Raw genomic sequence first — 15,200 nt, 5'->3', positions numbered from 1 at the left:
AAAGCTGTTACGCCCTTGCGTTGAACAAAACCAAATATAAAAAAAATTATCTCTAAACTATCTAAAAAAGAAGCATATTATTGTAACCAAAATGCATTAAGTTTTACAGGATAAAACGTTCATTTTCATGTACTACACAAAGCAAGTACATGGAATATAAACTGGCAATATGTAAGAATTTCTCCTCCTATTTTTTATTAAATTTCAAAACATTGAGGGAAAAGTATTGCCTTGCAGGTATATGAAAAAAAAAAGTCACTTTAGAAGAAAGAATTAAGGTTGATAAAATGTACAAGATTCTATGTTTACATACCAATTTTCATATATATCTGAAAGCTAAACTAAGTCATTCAGGTATACTAGAAAAAGCAAATGAAAGCTACCACTCTTCAAAATTGTCCACCTTTACAACCATAATGCAGAAGCAGTTTTCTAATGAAATAGCTTTTAACATCTACTGTAGGTGACTGTGAGGCAAGTTTGGTTTCAGTTTCACATAAACTAGGATCAACGCAAATACATGCAACTGCGCTTTTAAATACTGGCAGTAGATTTAAAATCTGACCTTCAAATACTGAATGTCAAACAACTGACTGACTTTCACATGATACTCAAGACAAAATCTGAAGACAGCTGGCTTTTTCATAAATGTTCAAATCTGGGCCACTTAGAAAAATAGCAAAGTAATCCACGCTGTATCAGGTTCTGTCAGGTACCACTGCATACCATAACCACCAGACTACTGGAGAGGTAGCTGCGTTATCTAGCAAGTAGTTCAGCCGAGAACATACACTTCTGTCTATGGTGAGACTTCCCAAATCAGGCCATTCTTCCTTTCAATATGTCATGGCAAGGTCACTAACAATGTGCCTGTTGTCATTGGTACATTGGGTTGGCCAAGCCCTTGTATTACTGGCAGTCTATAGCACAAGACTAAAAACTAAAGACACAACTTCATAATTAAATTACGCCCTTATATGCATCTTTACGTAAAATGTACAAAGATCCAGGGACAACATGACCCTTTATCTGGTAAGTTAGTGTTTCTTATTGTGGACATTTGGCCGCAAAATAAGCAAACTTTTACAGGATAAACTTTCCAGGTTCTGGAGGGGGCCAGGAGGAGAATAATCACTAAGCTTGGATTTAACAGTATGCACAGTTCTGTACTTCAGATTTCAGCAGGTTTCCCCTATAGGGGAAGCACAAAACATTTGCTGCAGCTGGATCATGGTAACACAAATTTGCTAACAGTAGACACTTGCTTTGCAACCCCAACTGCTAGAATTAGGAACATGTTTAACAAAATGGTTTGGTAGAGACATAAATCCTCAAGCCCACTACACTGTTCCAAGGTGTATTAGAGGGGGGAAAAAAACACCAACATTTAAGAGAGTTATGCTGCTTTTAAAGACTTTCAATAAGGGAGACTGCCCATGTACAACTATTCTGGTGCTTAGTAAAACACTTACATTTTTGCTAACCCTATTACTATAGCATAGGTCTAATATATGTTGTATAGGCACAAAATATTATCTTTTTTTTTTTTACGTTTGCCTGCAAGTACAGGAAATCTGTTCCCCAGTCAAGTGTACAATTCTTTTAATTAAGCAGCACCAAATCTTTCCATCGGTCTTCATTTCTTTTCAAGCTTTACATCTGCCTTGTCAATCTCTTCTAGGCACTTAAATTTTTATACATCTTTTTTGCACCATACTACCTTTAAATTTGACAGTATCTCCAGCAATGCCTTATGCAGACTAAGTAGAACAGAACAGTTTTACGGCACACCCCTATATCAAATAAGGTGTTTCTTTTTGTGCATTAGTGTAAGTTGGTTGACTCACCTCGAGATCCAAAAATGACCCAGATCTTTCCTGGGAAACCTCTTCTTAATCATTCAGCTTCTATTGGTGCTATTTTAGTACAAAGTGCAGGATGCACTTTGGTCCTGCTGAACTACAGCCTGCCCATTAAGTAATTTAACTGCTCAAGGCTTGGTTCCAGTCTTAGATTCTTAAGCAGCAACACACCACCATTCTCCTCCCATGGTTTAATTTCTAATTTAATCAGGGTATTTTCACTAACAACTCAAACTAGGATGCATTTTTTAGAAACTTCAACTGAATCGTTATCTCAAAAGGCAGCCTGTTAAACCACGCCAAAAGTTTTACTGAAGTCAGAATTTATCACATTCACTGCTTCTTCCTACCACAACTATTACCACCTTAGAAACAAACTGCTTGACAAAACTGTTATCAACAACTAAGCTGGCTATTATTTGGCTCCTTCATCACTTTCAATGAGCTACAAAAATACTGCAGAATCATTCCCTGTACCTGTTAAACCTGGATCTTCCTTTCCTGCCCTAATTCTTTACGCACCCTTTTTAAAAGGCAGCGTTTGCCCATCTGCAGTTTTCTGGACCTTCATCTGTCCTCCCTGACTAAGGGCATCTGTAATGACTCAAATTGCCTCATTAAGTTCTTTGCCCATGCAAACATGAAATGTATTAGCACCAGCTTATTTCAAAACACCTCAACAGACAAATTTTGCCTATCCATGCCTACCCTATTGCCTACAGGTCATTTTGCTCCTGCCTCTGAGAGACTCCCATTTCCACCATACCTTCAGAAAGGTAAGTTCTACAGCTCTAAGCCTAAGATTTAGATGATGGCATACAAGTAAATAGCACAATGGTGTTTTCCATACTATTTCTTATATATCCTAGTGTTACTCTGTTTTCTCCAAAGAGGACAATTCTTTGAGAAAATTTTCATTAAGGTGACTACGATGACAGTGGCCTTCTCTATGTAATTTCAGGCAACTAAGATTCAAAAGAGATTTGCAATTTATGTTTTCTAGTGTACAATCAAGATTCACAAAAGTCAAAGGAAAATAATCTATTTCTACACTGCACGTTCAACCAGACTGTTAAGCCCTCAGTGTTCAATTACCTGAAAAAAAAAAACTGAAAAATATGGTATACCTAGGCTGCTCATTTTTTTCACATAAAGAGATTTTAATGACTGCTTGTAGCAATATAGAACTCTTGTCCCTGGCTAGGCTGATCTTTTATCTACTAGCCATTTTCTATTTTCTGAGAGAACACAATGCAACTCTTTGATTTCCTCTATAATTTCCTTTACGGCATTTCTGACACATTTCATACTAGCTTCAATATGACAAATCTCAGAACAGCTACAATAAGCACAAGATTATTTTTTTTTTAATTGCACAAACTCACTAGCACATCACACGCTTACATTCTGCAGCTAGGTGGACTTTCTTACACAGTCCAAACAAAACAGCCTGTGATAGAGTTCACTCAGTAAGGCATTCTAATCACTTTATCTTGGCTGCGTAGTACAGGCTTTCACGCTTCCCTACAGGCTGTAGCACTAGTCCTTTGGCTGATGTCCACCAGCACTCTTCCTGAGTTCTATTGCCGTTGCATGAAAACAGGTCCCCACAGTACACTTCTTTCACGTTACTGAGAAACTCATAACCCTTTTCAAATGCTGTCAGTATTGAGGGCACACTTGAAACAAAGTTCACCTCTTCAAGGACAAATAATAGGTTTGATGCAAAAAAAGTTCAAGCAACGTTGTACCTAACTTAGGCAAGATCTTAATTTAACAAAAATATACATCAACATGCATTACTCTGTTCAGTTTTCTCACCCCTCACTCATGACAACTGGATTCATGTAGTTTTCCAAAAAAATAAGTCCTTCAAGAACACGGCTGTATAAGTAGCAGAGAGTTTCTCATGAACAGACCAAAGAGTTTACTATCAGAAAGACGTAGCTTCAGATTTCCCAAATTATTAATGAAGTAGTGACTGAAGAGTCATCAGTATGGATGAGTACAAGCATACTAAGCCTGTCAGCAAGGTTTCAAATTCAGAGCATAAATCCAATTTAATGGTCACTTAACGGTACATTTGACAAACAAGTTTATAAATTTTTGACTAAGCAAAATGGACATATCTGTTATTAAACATTTCAATAATTAAATCCCCTATGACTATTGATCTTAATAATGTTAAGTTTTCTATGTAAATAAATATTTTATAAAATTAAGGAAGGGTAGAAAACAATGTTGAGCTAATAGTCTCAACAAGAAAAACAAAACAGACATTTCTGTGTCATACCTCTACACTCGGGCTAAGGCTGCTTGGCAGTGTTTCTGATGTCACTGTTGTGCTTGGAAGGCTGGAGAAGTCCCAGGTGTTCACAGGCTGTATTGGTTCAGATGGCTGAGAGTGATCAGTGCATTTTGGATTGTCCAATAAGGTCACTTCATAAAATTCTTGAATATCTAAAGATGTGAAAAAATTGAAAAGTTAGGCTTTATAGTTACTATACTGTAACATTCTGATTTTAACAACATCTTCCTCCTGCAAAACAAATAAGATACTTACTATATCTACCTATTACAAATGAAGCTGTATAACCATATGAGAAGAACCCCTCCCCACAGGATACACAGCCCTCTTGCTGCACCCAGTATCTCAGAGCCTGTGTGTCCCCACCCACTTTGGGCTTCTGCCACTGACCCCCGTAGCATGATCTGCAGCAGGAACAGCAGAAGCATATGGAATAACTGCAGTGGAATACTGGAAGGGATGGGTGCCTATACTTCAAGCTATGGTATACATAATTTCAGCTAACGTAGCCTTTGGTTAGCTGAAATCTACTGTTCAAGGTCTTTTTTGTGGTATATATTTTAATTAAATTAGGACAGAAACAGAAGTACAGTGATGAAATCAGCAAGAGACAGAAGTTTTAAGGAGTTAAGAAAAAGGAGATTGATCAGGATGGGTCATACCCTGCTTTTTCAGTCTAAATAACAGAAATAGGATGAAACTTACCAGTATGAATTGCAAGTCATACTTATCAACTAATAAACAGTGTTTTCTGTAAGTCTGAGGACTCAGCTGAAACTTCTGGGTAACAAGAATCTAGCTGCATTGTTTTTTTTTATTGACATCCTATCCTCTACATGAAGCACTAATAAAAATAACCCAACCTAAAAAAGCATCAGAGATGTTTCTATAAAGTATAAGCACATCAAACTTGCTACCACAATTGTAATCACATCCATAAACATTCACACTAAAAAAAAATAAAATAAAAACTGGGAAAAGGCATAGGCTAGGGGAAGGGCAGACAAATTAAGAAGTTGCCTTGTAAAGCTTTTACTCTCTTCTACGTAAAAATCTGCTAAACAGGAGTTGTAAACTCCATTTTTAGTTACACCAACTTCATAGAAGACAAACATAAGACACAGTGAGCCCAAGAAGTAAGACCCTGCCATGAATAAGGAGGACTAATCTGCAGAAACCTCTAGCTTTTCAGTAGCTGCTCAGAGTCAGTAATAGAGCACAGTAACTAATTCCTTTATAGAACTGCACCACAAAAGACCATGCAAATAAGAAAAGTCTTACTGTTGCTGGTGTTCCAGTCTTAAGGTAATTTTTTTATATATAGACATTGCACTCCTGCTTTCTACCAGTTCAGAAAACTACAATTCTTAAATTCCATTTGTGTCTTTTCTCTGAGCAAGAGTCAAATTCCTATCAACTGCTTACATTAATTTTTAAAGTTATACTTGCTCTTAGTGCTCCTGATTGGAAGAAATAGCAGTGAGGGCTGCAGAAGATGTTAAGTGACCTAGATACACAGGAGCAAAGCAACCTAAGAGATACAAATTGCCTTTAAATCTATCTTTCACATTAGCTCCCTCAGTTGCAAATTTGTCTTTAGCTGCATTAACATTAATACATCAATCAAGCACACCAAGTAAAGATTCCGCTTCCCCCCACTCCTGATAGAGAGTACTTTGTATATTAAAATAGGCAGTGGTTTAAGTTGATTCTACAGCTGCAATCCACAGCAACCAAGCCAGGAAGATCACTGTATTATTTATGGGAAGGGGTTGTTTGTGCAACTGTTTTGCAACAGAAATCTAGGGCACCAATTCTCAATTCTGCTACTATTCTTCTAAGTCCCTGCCAGCGGAGGTAGCCATTTATTCATACTGCAGAATCACTTCTTTCAAGAAGCATATTATTTCCCATACATCTTTCTCCACTTCTCTATGAAGGACACCACAACAGACTTACTATTGAGATGTCAGAAATATATACACCACATAATATGGGAATTTGTTTCTGTTTATCCTGAACTTTTTCCGAATCCACAAAAAATATCTCTAGGAACTTGGTACCTATATTGTAACATCTACTTTTAGGAAAAAAAAAAAGAAACCGACCAAAACCAAACAAACAAAAAAACCCACATTCATTTACATTTTTACTATACAGAACACAAACATTAATATTTCTGAGTACAGACAGGCACTTTATGCACCCTGAATGCATTAGGTCCACAAAAAGTGAGTGCTGTACATCTACATTTTTTAAAGCCAGAAACTAAGGCCATAGTAAATTTAACCTAAAAAAATTCTTCTTCTGGTCTACTGCTAAGTATCAGCTCAGAAAAATATTTTGTTATATGAACCCAAATATCTACTGAAGTCTTATTAATCTGTGGATGCATTATTAGCATATGAAAAGTTCTAATATTTTCCCAATTCTTACAAATAGCAGGCAGTAAAATACTAATTTTTTAGTTATACTTGTTGTAGATTCCCTCTTCATGCTAGATGTGCTTTTTTCATGTCTCAGCCCCTTCCTCCCATATTAATTCCAAGACAGATAATATCCCAAACCAAGTTACAGAAAACTCAGTTACAGAAAAATAATTCAAATCAGCTGTCACACAACAGTAAAAGAAAACACAGACGGGAAACATTTCTAATTAGAAGAAGAACATTAAAAAAACAGCTGACTGATTACTTAAACAGGAGCAAAGTTTCAGGGAAGCCTAAGTGACCAAAAAATGAATGGTAGGCAACAAGAAAAATCATCCTGTCTGCTTACAAGTAAAACCACATTAAATAGCCAAATCAGGAATATGTTTGATGGCAACAAGAAAAGTCTATACAAAGCAAGTGACAGACCAAGAGTTTTGAAAAAGAGGACTCTACAAAATTATTCTTCTTAATTTAGTAGTAGTGTGAAAAGCTAAGCCATGGTGACAAATACAGTGGTTTTTTCAGTATTCATTACAGCAGAAGTCAACCAACTACATGCAGTTTGCTCACATATTATTCTTCTCCCCCCTTCTCATATTCTCCATTCATCTTAGTTTTGTTCTTTGAACAGACTCATTCACCAATTAAGTGATATACTAGAAGCTAAAACTGCTCACTCTTAAAGCAAGCAAGAGTTGTCTACCAAATATAAACTGAAATCCAAATGAATTTCACAAGGGAGTTCCAGGCTCAAGAAAAACCACAACACAGTAATTAGAACAGCAGAAGCAAGCGAATTCTTACATCTCCTAAATTAAGTATATTTGATGGCACTTCAAGAGCCTACATCACTTCTGGCTACAGAATCTGCCTTTGAGGACAAGGATTCCTACTAGCAACATGACACCATTCCTCCAGATAGATTTCTTCCCTGCTCCTTAGAAATCAGACATAAGGCCTCTGCTTGCCATTTCTACTGGTATGTGGAGTGTCTGATACGGTTTGCTACATATTCAACAGAAAGGACACTTGTAATCAGGACAACTTAAGATCAGTGCATGTTCTAGAAAGATTCAGTGTCAAGCCAAGCTCTGCACATACACCTTTCCTACTGAAAGGAATATGCAAATTTTAGTAGTCAGCTAGTAAAATAAAGCTGAACAGAACTATTCTCTACATTCACTTACGCATGAACCTTTTGATAACTGTAACTCTGTAAGTCAGAGATGGGATATCTGTAATTGCATTTTCTTAGGGGAACAGTGTAACACCATAAACAAGGAGTTGACATTGCTCGTAACAGGCCACAGGCCTCATATTAAGCTAACAGCCAGGCCTCTAGGCTTGTCTTGGCCTGTCTGGAGCTTTGTTTTAGTTTGTCCAACTCTAACAGCAATTATCTAAAGACCGTGTGACTTACCAAATTTGTATAGCTTTTACTTAGCTTTGGACAATTGTGTGATATAACACCTATTTTTACAAATATTTACCTGTAACATACACACAGCTTATACCTAAGTAATATTTAAATATATAAATGTTATATATATTCCATACACATTATATATAATATGTGTAAAAGCAATTGTCCAAAGCCAAGTAAAAACTATACATAAGTACATGCACACACGCTTATTTGTATATACAAATAAGAGACTATGTGCATATGTATTTCTGTAGCTAATAGATATCAATAATAAACAGTTATTCTATAGGGAATTAATCACCTATGACCTCAAAATAAAAAGCTGCATAGAGGAGCACAAGCACTGAATGGCAGCAGAGGCCTAGAAAATAAAGGCACAGGGTGATATCAGAGTTCTCAAGCCTATAAACAATTCACCAACTGCTAATTACTGGTCAAAGGAAACCAACTTTCAGAACTGGGCAAAAACAGTTTGGGGAATTAACAGTACTAAGAACAAGCATCCAGCACCTGCAAAACACACTGAATATACAAGAAATTCAAATGTAACACAGAACTGCAAATAAAGAAAGAACGAAGTACAGAGTATGTTAGCAAACAAAAATAACCTCAAGAAAACACAGTTTTATTCCTCAGTGAGGAGGAAGAAACCATCAACACCATACAACTCCACAGGAACAATTCCCTGTACCACTCAATCCCCCATTCCCTGCCCATATTTTAGTATGTTTTGGCTTTCTAACAAGTATTAAGCAACTCGCTGTAATTTTTTTTACATGTTGTTGTTCTTTGGTTTTCTGATATCGGAGCTTTAATGTTGTGGTGTAGAAGGTTAATCACTAAAATTTCATTAGTTTTTTCTACTTATCAACCTGAAAGGAGGTTGTAGTGAGGTGGGTGTTGGTATCTTCTTTCAAGGAAGTAGCAACAGGACAAGAGGAACCATCTTCAAGTTGCGCCAAGGGAGGTTTAGATTGGCTATTAGGAAAAATTTCTTCACCAAAAGGGTTATTAAGCATTGGAAAAGGCTGCCCAGCAAAGTGGCTGAGTCACCATCCCTGGAGGTATTTAAAAGTCATATAGATGTGGCGCTTAGGAACATGGTCAGTGGTGGACTTGGCAGTGCTAGGTTAACAGCTGGACTCAATCTTAAAAGTGCTTTCCAACCTAAATGATTCTATGCTCCCATGAATTTTTTTTTTTCTTTTAATTAAAAGAAGTCCTTTGATGATCACAGTAACCTACTCTTCTTTGGCTTTGCATTTTTCACACTTTAAGCATCTTGACCATTTGTGGGTTATAGGTAGTTTTTCTAAAATAAATGCCAGGAAATTCCAGACAAGCTTAACATTTCATGGACTTAAACACACACATTTACTAAAACAGACCACACTGGACACTGTGCATGTGAAAGAGTGAACTGTTGCCCTTACACCGTACACTATAGAAAGTTGTAAACTGCTACCACAATACACATGAAATTAACAACCACATTTGTATATGCTGTATTGATTGTATCCTCATTTGAAGAGTTTCAGTTTTAATGTATTCAACAGCTTTGTGCATAAGCAGGAGTTAATTTAGGAACGCCATGTTTGTTTTGTTTGCTCATTTTTTTATAAACTCTAAATTCATATTTTGTGCTCTAGGATGCAAAGGGGGTCACCTCCCTCAACCTGCTGACAACACGTTGTCTAACACAGCCCAGGATACTATTAACTGCCTTTGCCGCAAGGGCACACTGCTTGTTCATGTTCAACTTGGGTGTCAACCAGGACCCTCAGGTCCTTTCCTGCACACCTGCTTTCCAGCTGGGTGGCACACAGCATCTCTCAGTACATAGGGTTGTTCCTCCCCAGGTGCTGGACTCTGCAGTTTTTGTTGAACTCTATAAAGTTCCTGTCAGGCCATTTCTCCAGACTGTCAAGGTCCCTCTGCATGACAGCATAACCAGGATTTACGTGCTCCAGCTGTACAGTTAATTCTGCACTGACATTGATCAGGTATTCCCTTTTAACAGATGTTCAACGGCAGAACAAAACAATTTCATCCAATGTCAGAGTCAGCAAACCACTAGATATATTTGCATCAACATACAGGTATAACTGCACAGAGATTTCAATACCAGCTTTGTTCAGGAGAACCTTTCAGTGCAACCCCATGCTCTCTCCGGCTTACAAGCAACCAAGGAGCTTATGAACTCTTTCAGAAAATGACTTATTTCAGCTTGGTATTTCACTTGAAGATCCATCTGGTCTGCCTCTTCTCAGGCGTTTGCTCATCCAAATACAGCACATGCAAATGCCTGTTTTTTCAAATATGGGTAACTTCATAAACAAACAGGTCTGTTAGGAATTTGACTACTTGTACATTGTCCAGGAATATGTGTAATGCCATTAAAACTTAACTTCTCTAATTCGGGGGAGGGGGGGGGGGGAGCAGAATCTGCCCTTCTTTAGGCTTCCTGCCAAAGCACCTGAAGCACTGAAAATTTAAGTCTTAAAACTACTAGGAAGGAAAACTAAGGTCAACATGTTATTTCAGTGCAGGGCAGTTTCAGATATATATGGCATACGCCAAATTCTTAGCAGCCCTGCATAATGAATGTATAGACAGAACGTGAGGAGTCACTAGCACTGTCAGAACTCGCAAAAGAGTCTGCCAATGCTACAGACTTTCACTCTTCGGGTGTAAAGAAAATCCTACTAATTCTAAGTTTCAATCCTGCAAGCTTGCTTCACCTGCTATATCAAGCTAAGAATATCCATTTAACACAAGTAAACCAAGACTTGAAAAGTATAAGGTTAGTGATCAACAAGAAAATACAAACACAAAGAAAAGCTTCATAGTAATTTACCAAGCCCATGACAAGAGTCAACTAAGCATTTGCTTTGTGTGTTTATTGGTTGTTTCATGTCACAGCATGTGCATCCAGTCAAAAATAAATGTTTGCATTCATACTATGAAAAGTGAAACCCAGCTTCATTCAGAACCCATGTAAGCCCCTTTCAGTGTTGGTTGGTTTAGGTTTTTAAAGGGGGGGGGGGGGCACACAATCAAAGTTTCTTAAAAATGAAAGGTACAAGCTGCAGTGCAACTTTCTCACCACACATCTTCTCTTCTACAAGGTCCTTTTCTATAAGCCGCAGCATCCAACAGCTCATCCTCAGCCCTTCCACTTATTTCAGTAACTGTGTCCTACCCTTTAAACCTCCCTTCTGCACACACTTCTTTGCTTAACTCAAGTTCCAGGAAATGCTAGTTTCCACTTCTAACACAAATGTTCCTTGATTTGTGCTCAGCTGAAACTGCCCTCATCTAACCTTGGATCTTGCTGTTTGCTTTTCTTCCAATAGCTGCTTTTTACAGTCAGACACGTTTAACTCCTTGTCAGCGTGTCCACTTATGCTTTCCAAAGTGTTCATTCATGTTTTCCCCTTTGCTTACTAATCACTCCTTCACCATATCTTTATTTTGCCTCTTCCCAATTCTCTTTCAGAAACCCACAGAGTCATCTTCTCCTCTATGTTCAGAGCTAAGGTAGGAAAAACTTTAAAAAAAATTAAAGTTGTCATCACACAGCCAAAAACTGACATAACAATCTTCTGCTGTCCAAACTCTTTGATTTAATACCACCTCATGCACTCTTAAGTCATCAACCTAAGCCTTAAAAAAAAAAAAAACCACCACCACCACCCACAAAACAAACCCAAACCAAAAACTCCCAGCTATCCACCCCCTCCAAATATCTCAACCCCAGTTCCAAATCAACAGCCAGTATAACAACGTACTACTATTTTTTTTTCTTAAAAGGATGTATTTACTACTGTCTTTAGTGGTAACAAAAAGCTGTTGGGGACAAAGGAAGTGTTACTGTTAAGTCTTATTTGTAGGATGTCCCCTAAACAGTGTTAGTACAGGACTGATGAGGTTTGTCTTCAGACAAATGCATTAAAACCAAAACAAACAAACCAAAAAAAAAAAAACCCACACCCAAACATCCAATAACTATTTTTGGGATGAGTTCACTTAGCACTCAAAGTTGAGCTTTCATACAGGTGCATAGCTCTTAGAGGAGACAGTACAAACACTGGTTTCTTTTACCAAAGGTAAACTCATATTCTCCAGGGTAATTATCTGCACAAGTGGCAACACAAGGATGGGTGGCACAACATACCAGCATCTCCACCAGCGATAACACTTTCACATTTCCTGCAGCCAAATTTTAACACAAGTTTCTCAAAACAGGACTTAAAATTTGCAATGCTTTTACAATGTGTCCACAAGTTTTCCTTACTGCATCTCTGTCTTAGACCGACCTTTTAATTTCAAGCCCAAGTCAGTCATCTTTTTTGAGGACATGGCTGGGAAGACACTCGCACATCAAAAGATTCCTACAAAGGCTTTACCAAAGAGCTCTAAAGCCTCCCCTAATTTGGAGAGGGAACATGAAGCTAAGGAGGTTATTCTAGTGCGAGCCCTACACCTTCTGTGGTCTCTTACACTACTGCAGATTTGGCCTAGTTATAATTCAGGAAGCCATCTGTGCAAGGAGACTTCGAATCAGCTGCCAGAGTTCCATTTCTTTGAAGATTTGTTCCACCTGCACCAAAACAAGCACCATTCTTCAAAATGCAGGCAACCAGACCAGATGCACAGCAGGCACGTGGCATTCCAGCTGCAGAGCTGGACAAGGCATTCCACCCTTGCTGCTGGGATCACCATTGAAGATTAAGACCAAATATCCTCTCTTGTGCTTTCCCCCTTCCTCCACACTACCCAAGCACTAAAACAAAGGTTGAGGGAGATTAGGAGCAAAGTCAGGTACACAGCAGCATAAGAGAATATAGGCATCAGAACTAAGGAACACAAGTGTAAGAACACAGGAAATAAAGTGAAGCAAGGACAGGACAAAAGACAAACTTTTCCAGAACCTGAAAACTACACCAATTATTCCAAACTTCAACATTCTTTTCAGCTCCTGGATGAATTTATTGACAAAGTTTTCTTGCCAATAGCCCCTTTCAATGATAACTCTTTGAAGGGAACACTGTAACTGATAAATTCTGTAGTGCAGCTATTAAACACTGAATACAGTCAGTATATAGACCACAAGGATAATCTTTTGCCACAATACTATCTATCTGCATACCAGTAGCTACTCAACTTACATGAGCCTTACTTGCTATTTTAGGCTACCAAAAGCAGCACCTAATCCCAAAAATTCAATACATTGCACTGTCAGGCACACATGTAATGCAGCATAGAAAACAGTTCAAAAAGCAAGCACACAACCCCAAAACTTTCTACACTACCAAACTCCACTACATACATACAAAACCGCAAGTCATTCTTTAAAAAGGAGAGGCAATAAGACCATTTCACTCATTATTATGTTCCTTGAAAAGGAAGATGTGAAGTTCTTCCAAAAGCTGGGACATTCTGAAGCAACCACAGACTATACAGCAGAAGCATACTAACAATGACTGGGTTCACACTGCAACCACCTGGACACCAACTAAAATGTTTTACCTTCCCCCCACCCTGGAAAAACAAAAGTACATGAAAATAATCAAGTACTTAAACACCTTTGTAAACACAACCCTAGGTCAAATCTCTCTGAAACTGACTAACCTTTGCATGTTTCAGAAGGCCATATAGTAAACATAAACATAGTGAAAAACAAACACACACCTGAAAGTTGCAAGAATTATATTCACAGATGTTTCAGTCTCAAATATGTGCAAAGAGGTTGTATTACAGAATTTCCAGTCGGGGGGGGGGGGGGTGGGGTGGGGGTGGAAAAGTTGCAAAAATGTAGCAACAGTAAGGCTTCAATGTGAAAACACCGGGTTTAGCATCTGCAACAATTTCAGCAGTACCCAATACAACAGAAGAACCAATTCTCTCTAAACTCTCCTCTAATAACAAAAAAATAACCAAACCCCAAAATAATATTCACTGACTGTCTAACCAGATCCTCAACTTACTGTCAAGAATTTCTGGATTCTTAAAGTAAACATTATTCTATGAGTCTGAAAGAACATGTAGTGGGGCTTCAGTAACATTTAGAAAATGGGAAGCAGTTCACAAAGTAGCCTTCGTAAGTTAACTGAAGAGCAGTCCTGACAAATATCCACAACTAAAAATTCTCTAGGCTTGAGCTGATTTGAAAAGTTAACTGTCATCATGCCATCTGCACTATTAACTAACTAAACCACTGAAATAAAAGCTGATATTGATGCTTCCCCAAAAGCAAGTACTTTTAGTTTTAGTTATGAAGAGCAGCTTCTGCTTTAACTGCTTGATTTTAATTTATCAGGCAAGCACAGAAAATATGTCAATGCTAGCTAATTGAGAGGGAGCTAAGAGAGAAAGAATGTCTACAGAGATGCCACACACAGCTCAGAGAACTGGAGCCACATGCCATCTAGCAGCAATGTGGTCAGTCCACTCTGAAAGGTAACAACTTGTAGGAATGCTGACCCAATCCAGTCTACTACAGTCTAAAATCTTGGGTTGTTTTCCCAGTTCAGTTCAGAAAGCCAGTGTGGACAGAGCTGAAAAAGCTGCAGCATATGTTTTATGTTCCCAGAAGTTACAGCCCTGGTCAGTCTGCTGATATACACCTGAACAGAGTTTACCTTAATGCAACCATGGATTTTATCAAAATTTCAGAGACAGGACTTCTTTTTCTGGTGTGTAACAGCATTTTTAATATATTCTGTCCAATTCATAAAGCTCACTAATCCAAACTACAGTTAAAAAACCCTTAATGATTACCAGGATGGAGCCTGTTATCTGGTTCAGTAAGGACTACTGAAACCACATTATTTTTCTTCAAAATTTCCTACACTGAATATTTAGTGTATAAGGACTAGCCAGTGCGCAACCAAATTCTCAAGGTGGATCTTCATGCAAAAGGACTCCAAGTGAAAGAAATTAGACTGCTTACACACATGAATTCAACACTTTCAACCTTCCCTAACCAAATTTGTCATTTTATACCAAAAAGCCTTTATATACACAGTTATAAAATAATATATATTAAAAAATAAAAGAAAACCACTTGAGACTGACAAGGCAAGAAAGAAGACAAGAAAGGCAGTACAGCCAACTCCATTGCCAGAGTAAGTAGGGAGTCTTTTAGAATTCCCTTTTTCTGACACCTG

At 37.9% G+C, this 15,200-nt stretch overlaps 1 protein-coding gene across 10 annotated transcripts in view; it reads right to left on the bottom strand.

Moving 5' to 3' along the window:
• DLG1 (discs large MAGUK scaffold protein 1) overlaps window positions 1-15,200 on the bottom strand; it is a 176,252-nt gene that overhangs the window by 143,557 nt on the left and 17,495 nt on the right. For all 10 annotated transcript variants that reach the window (XM_080410103.1, XM_080410107.1, XM_080410105.1 and 7 more), the window contains exon 3: window positions 4,156-4,322. In XM_080410103.1, the coding sequence (XP_080266229.1) occupies window positions 4,156-4,322 (167 nt within the window). The remainder of the gene's footprint in view (window positions 1-4,155; window positions 4,323-15,200) is intronic.

This window comes from Falco punctatus (genome assembly GCF_963210335.1).
Source record: "Falco punctatus genome assembly, chromosome: 13".
NCBI classification, from domain to species: domain Eukaryota; kingdom Metazoa; phylum Chordata; class Aves; order Falconiformes; family Falconidae; genus Falco; species Falco punctatus.
Note: the sequence above shows the minus strand (reverse complement) of the source record. Positions and strands in the feature narration are given on the sequence as shown.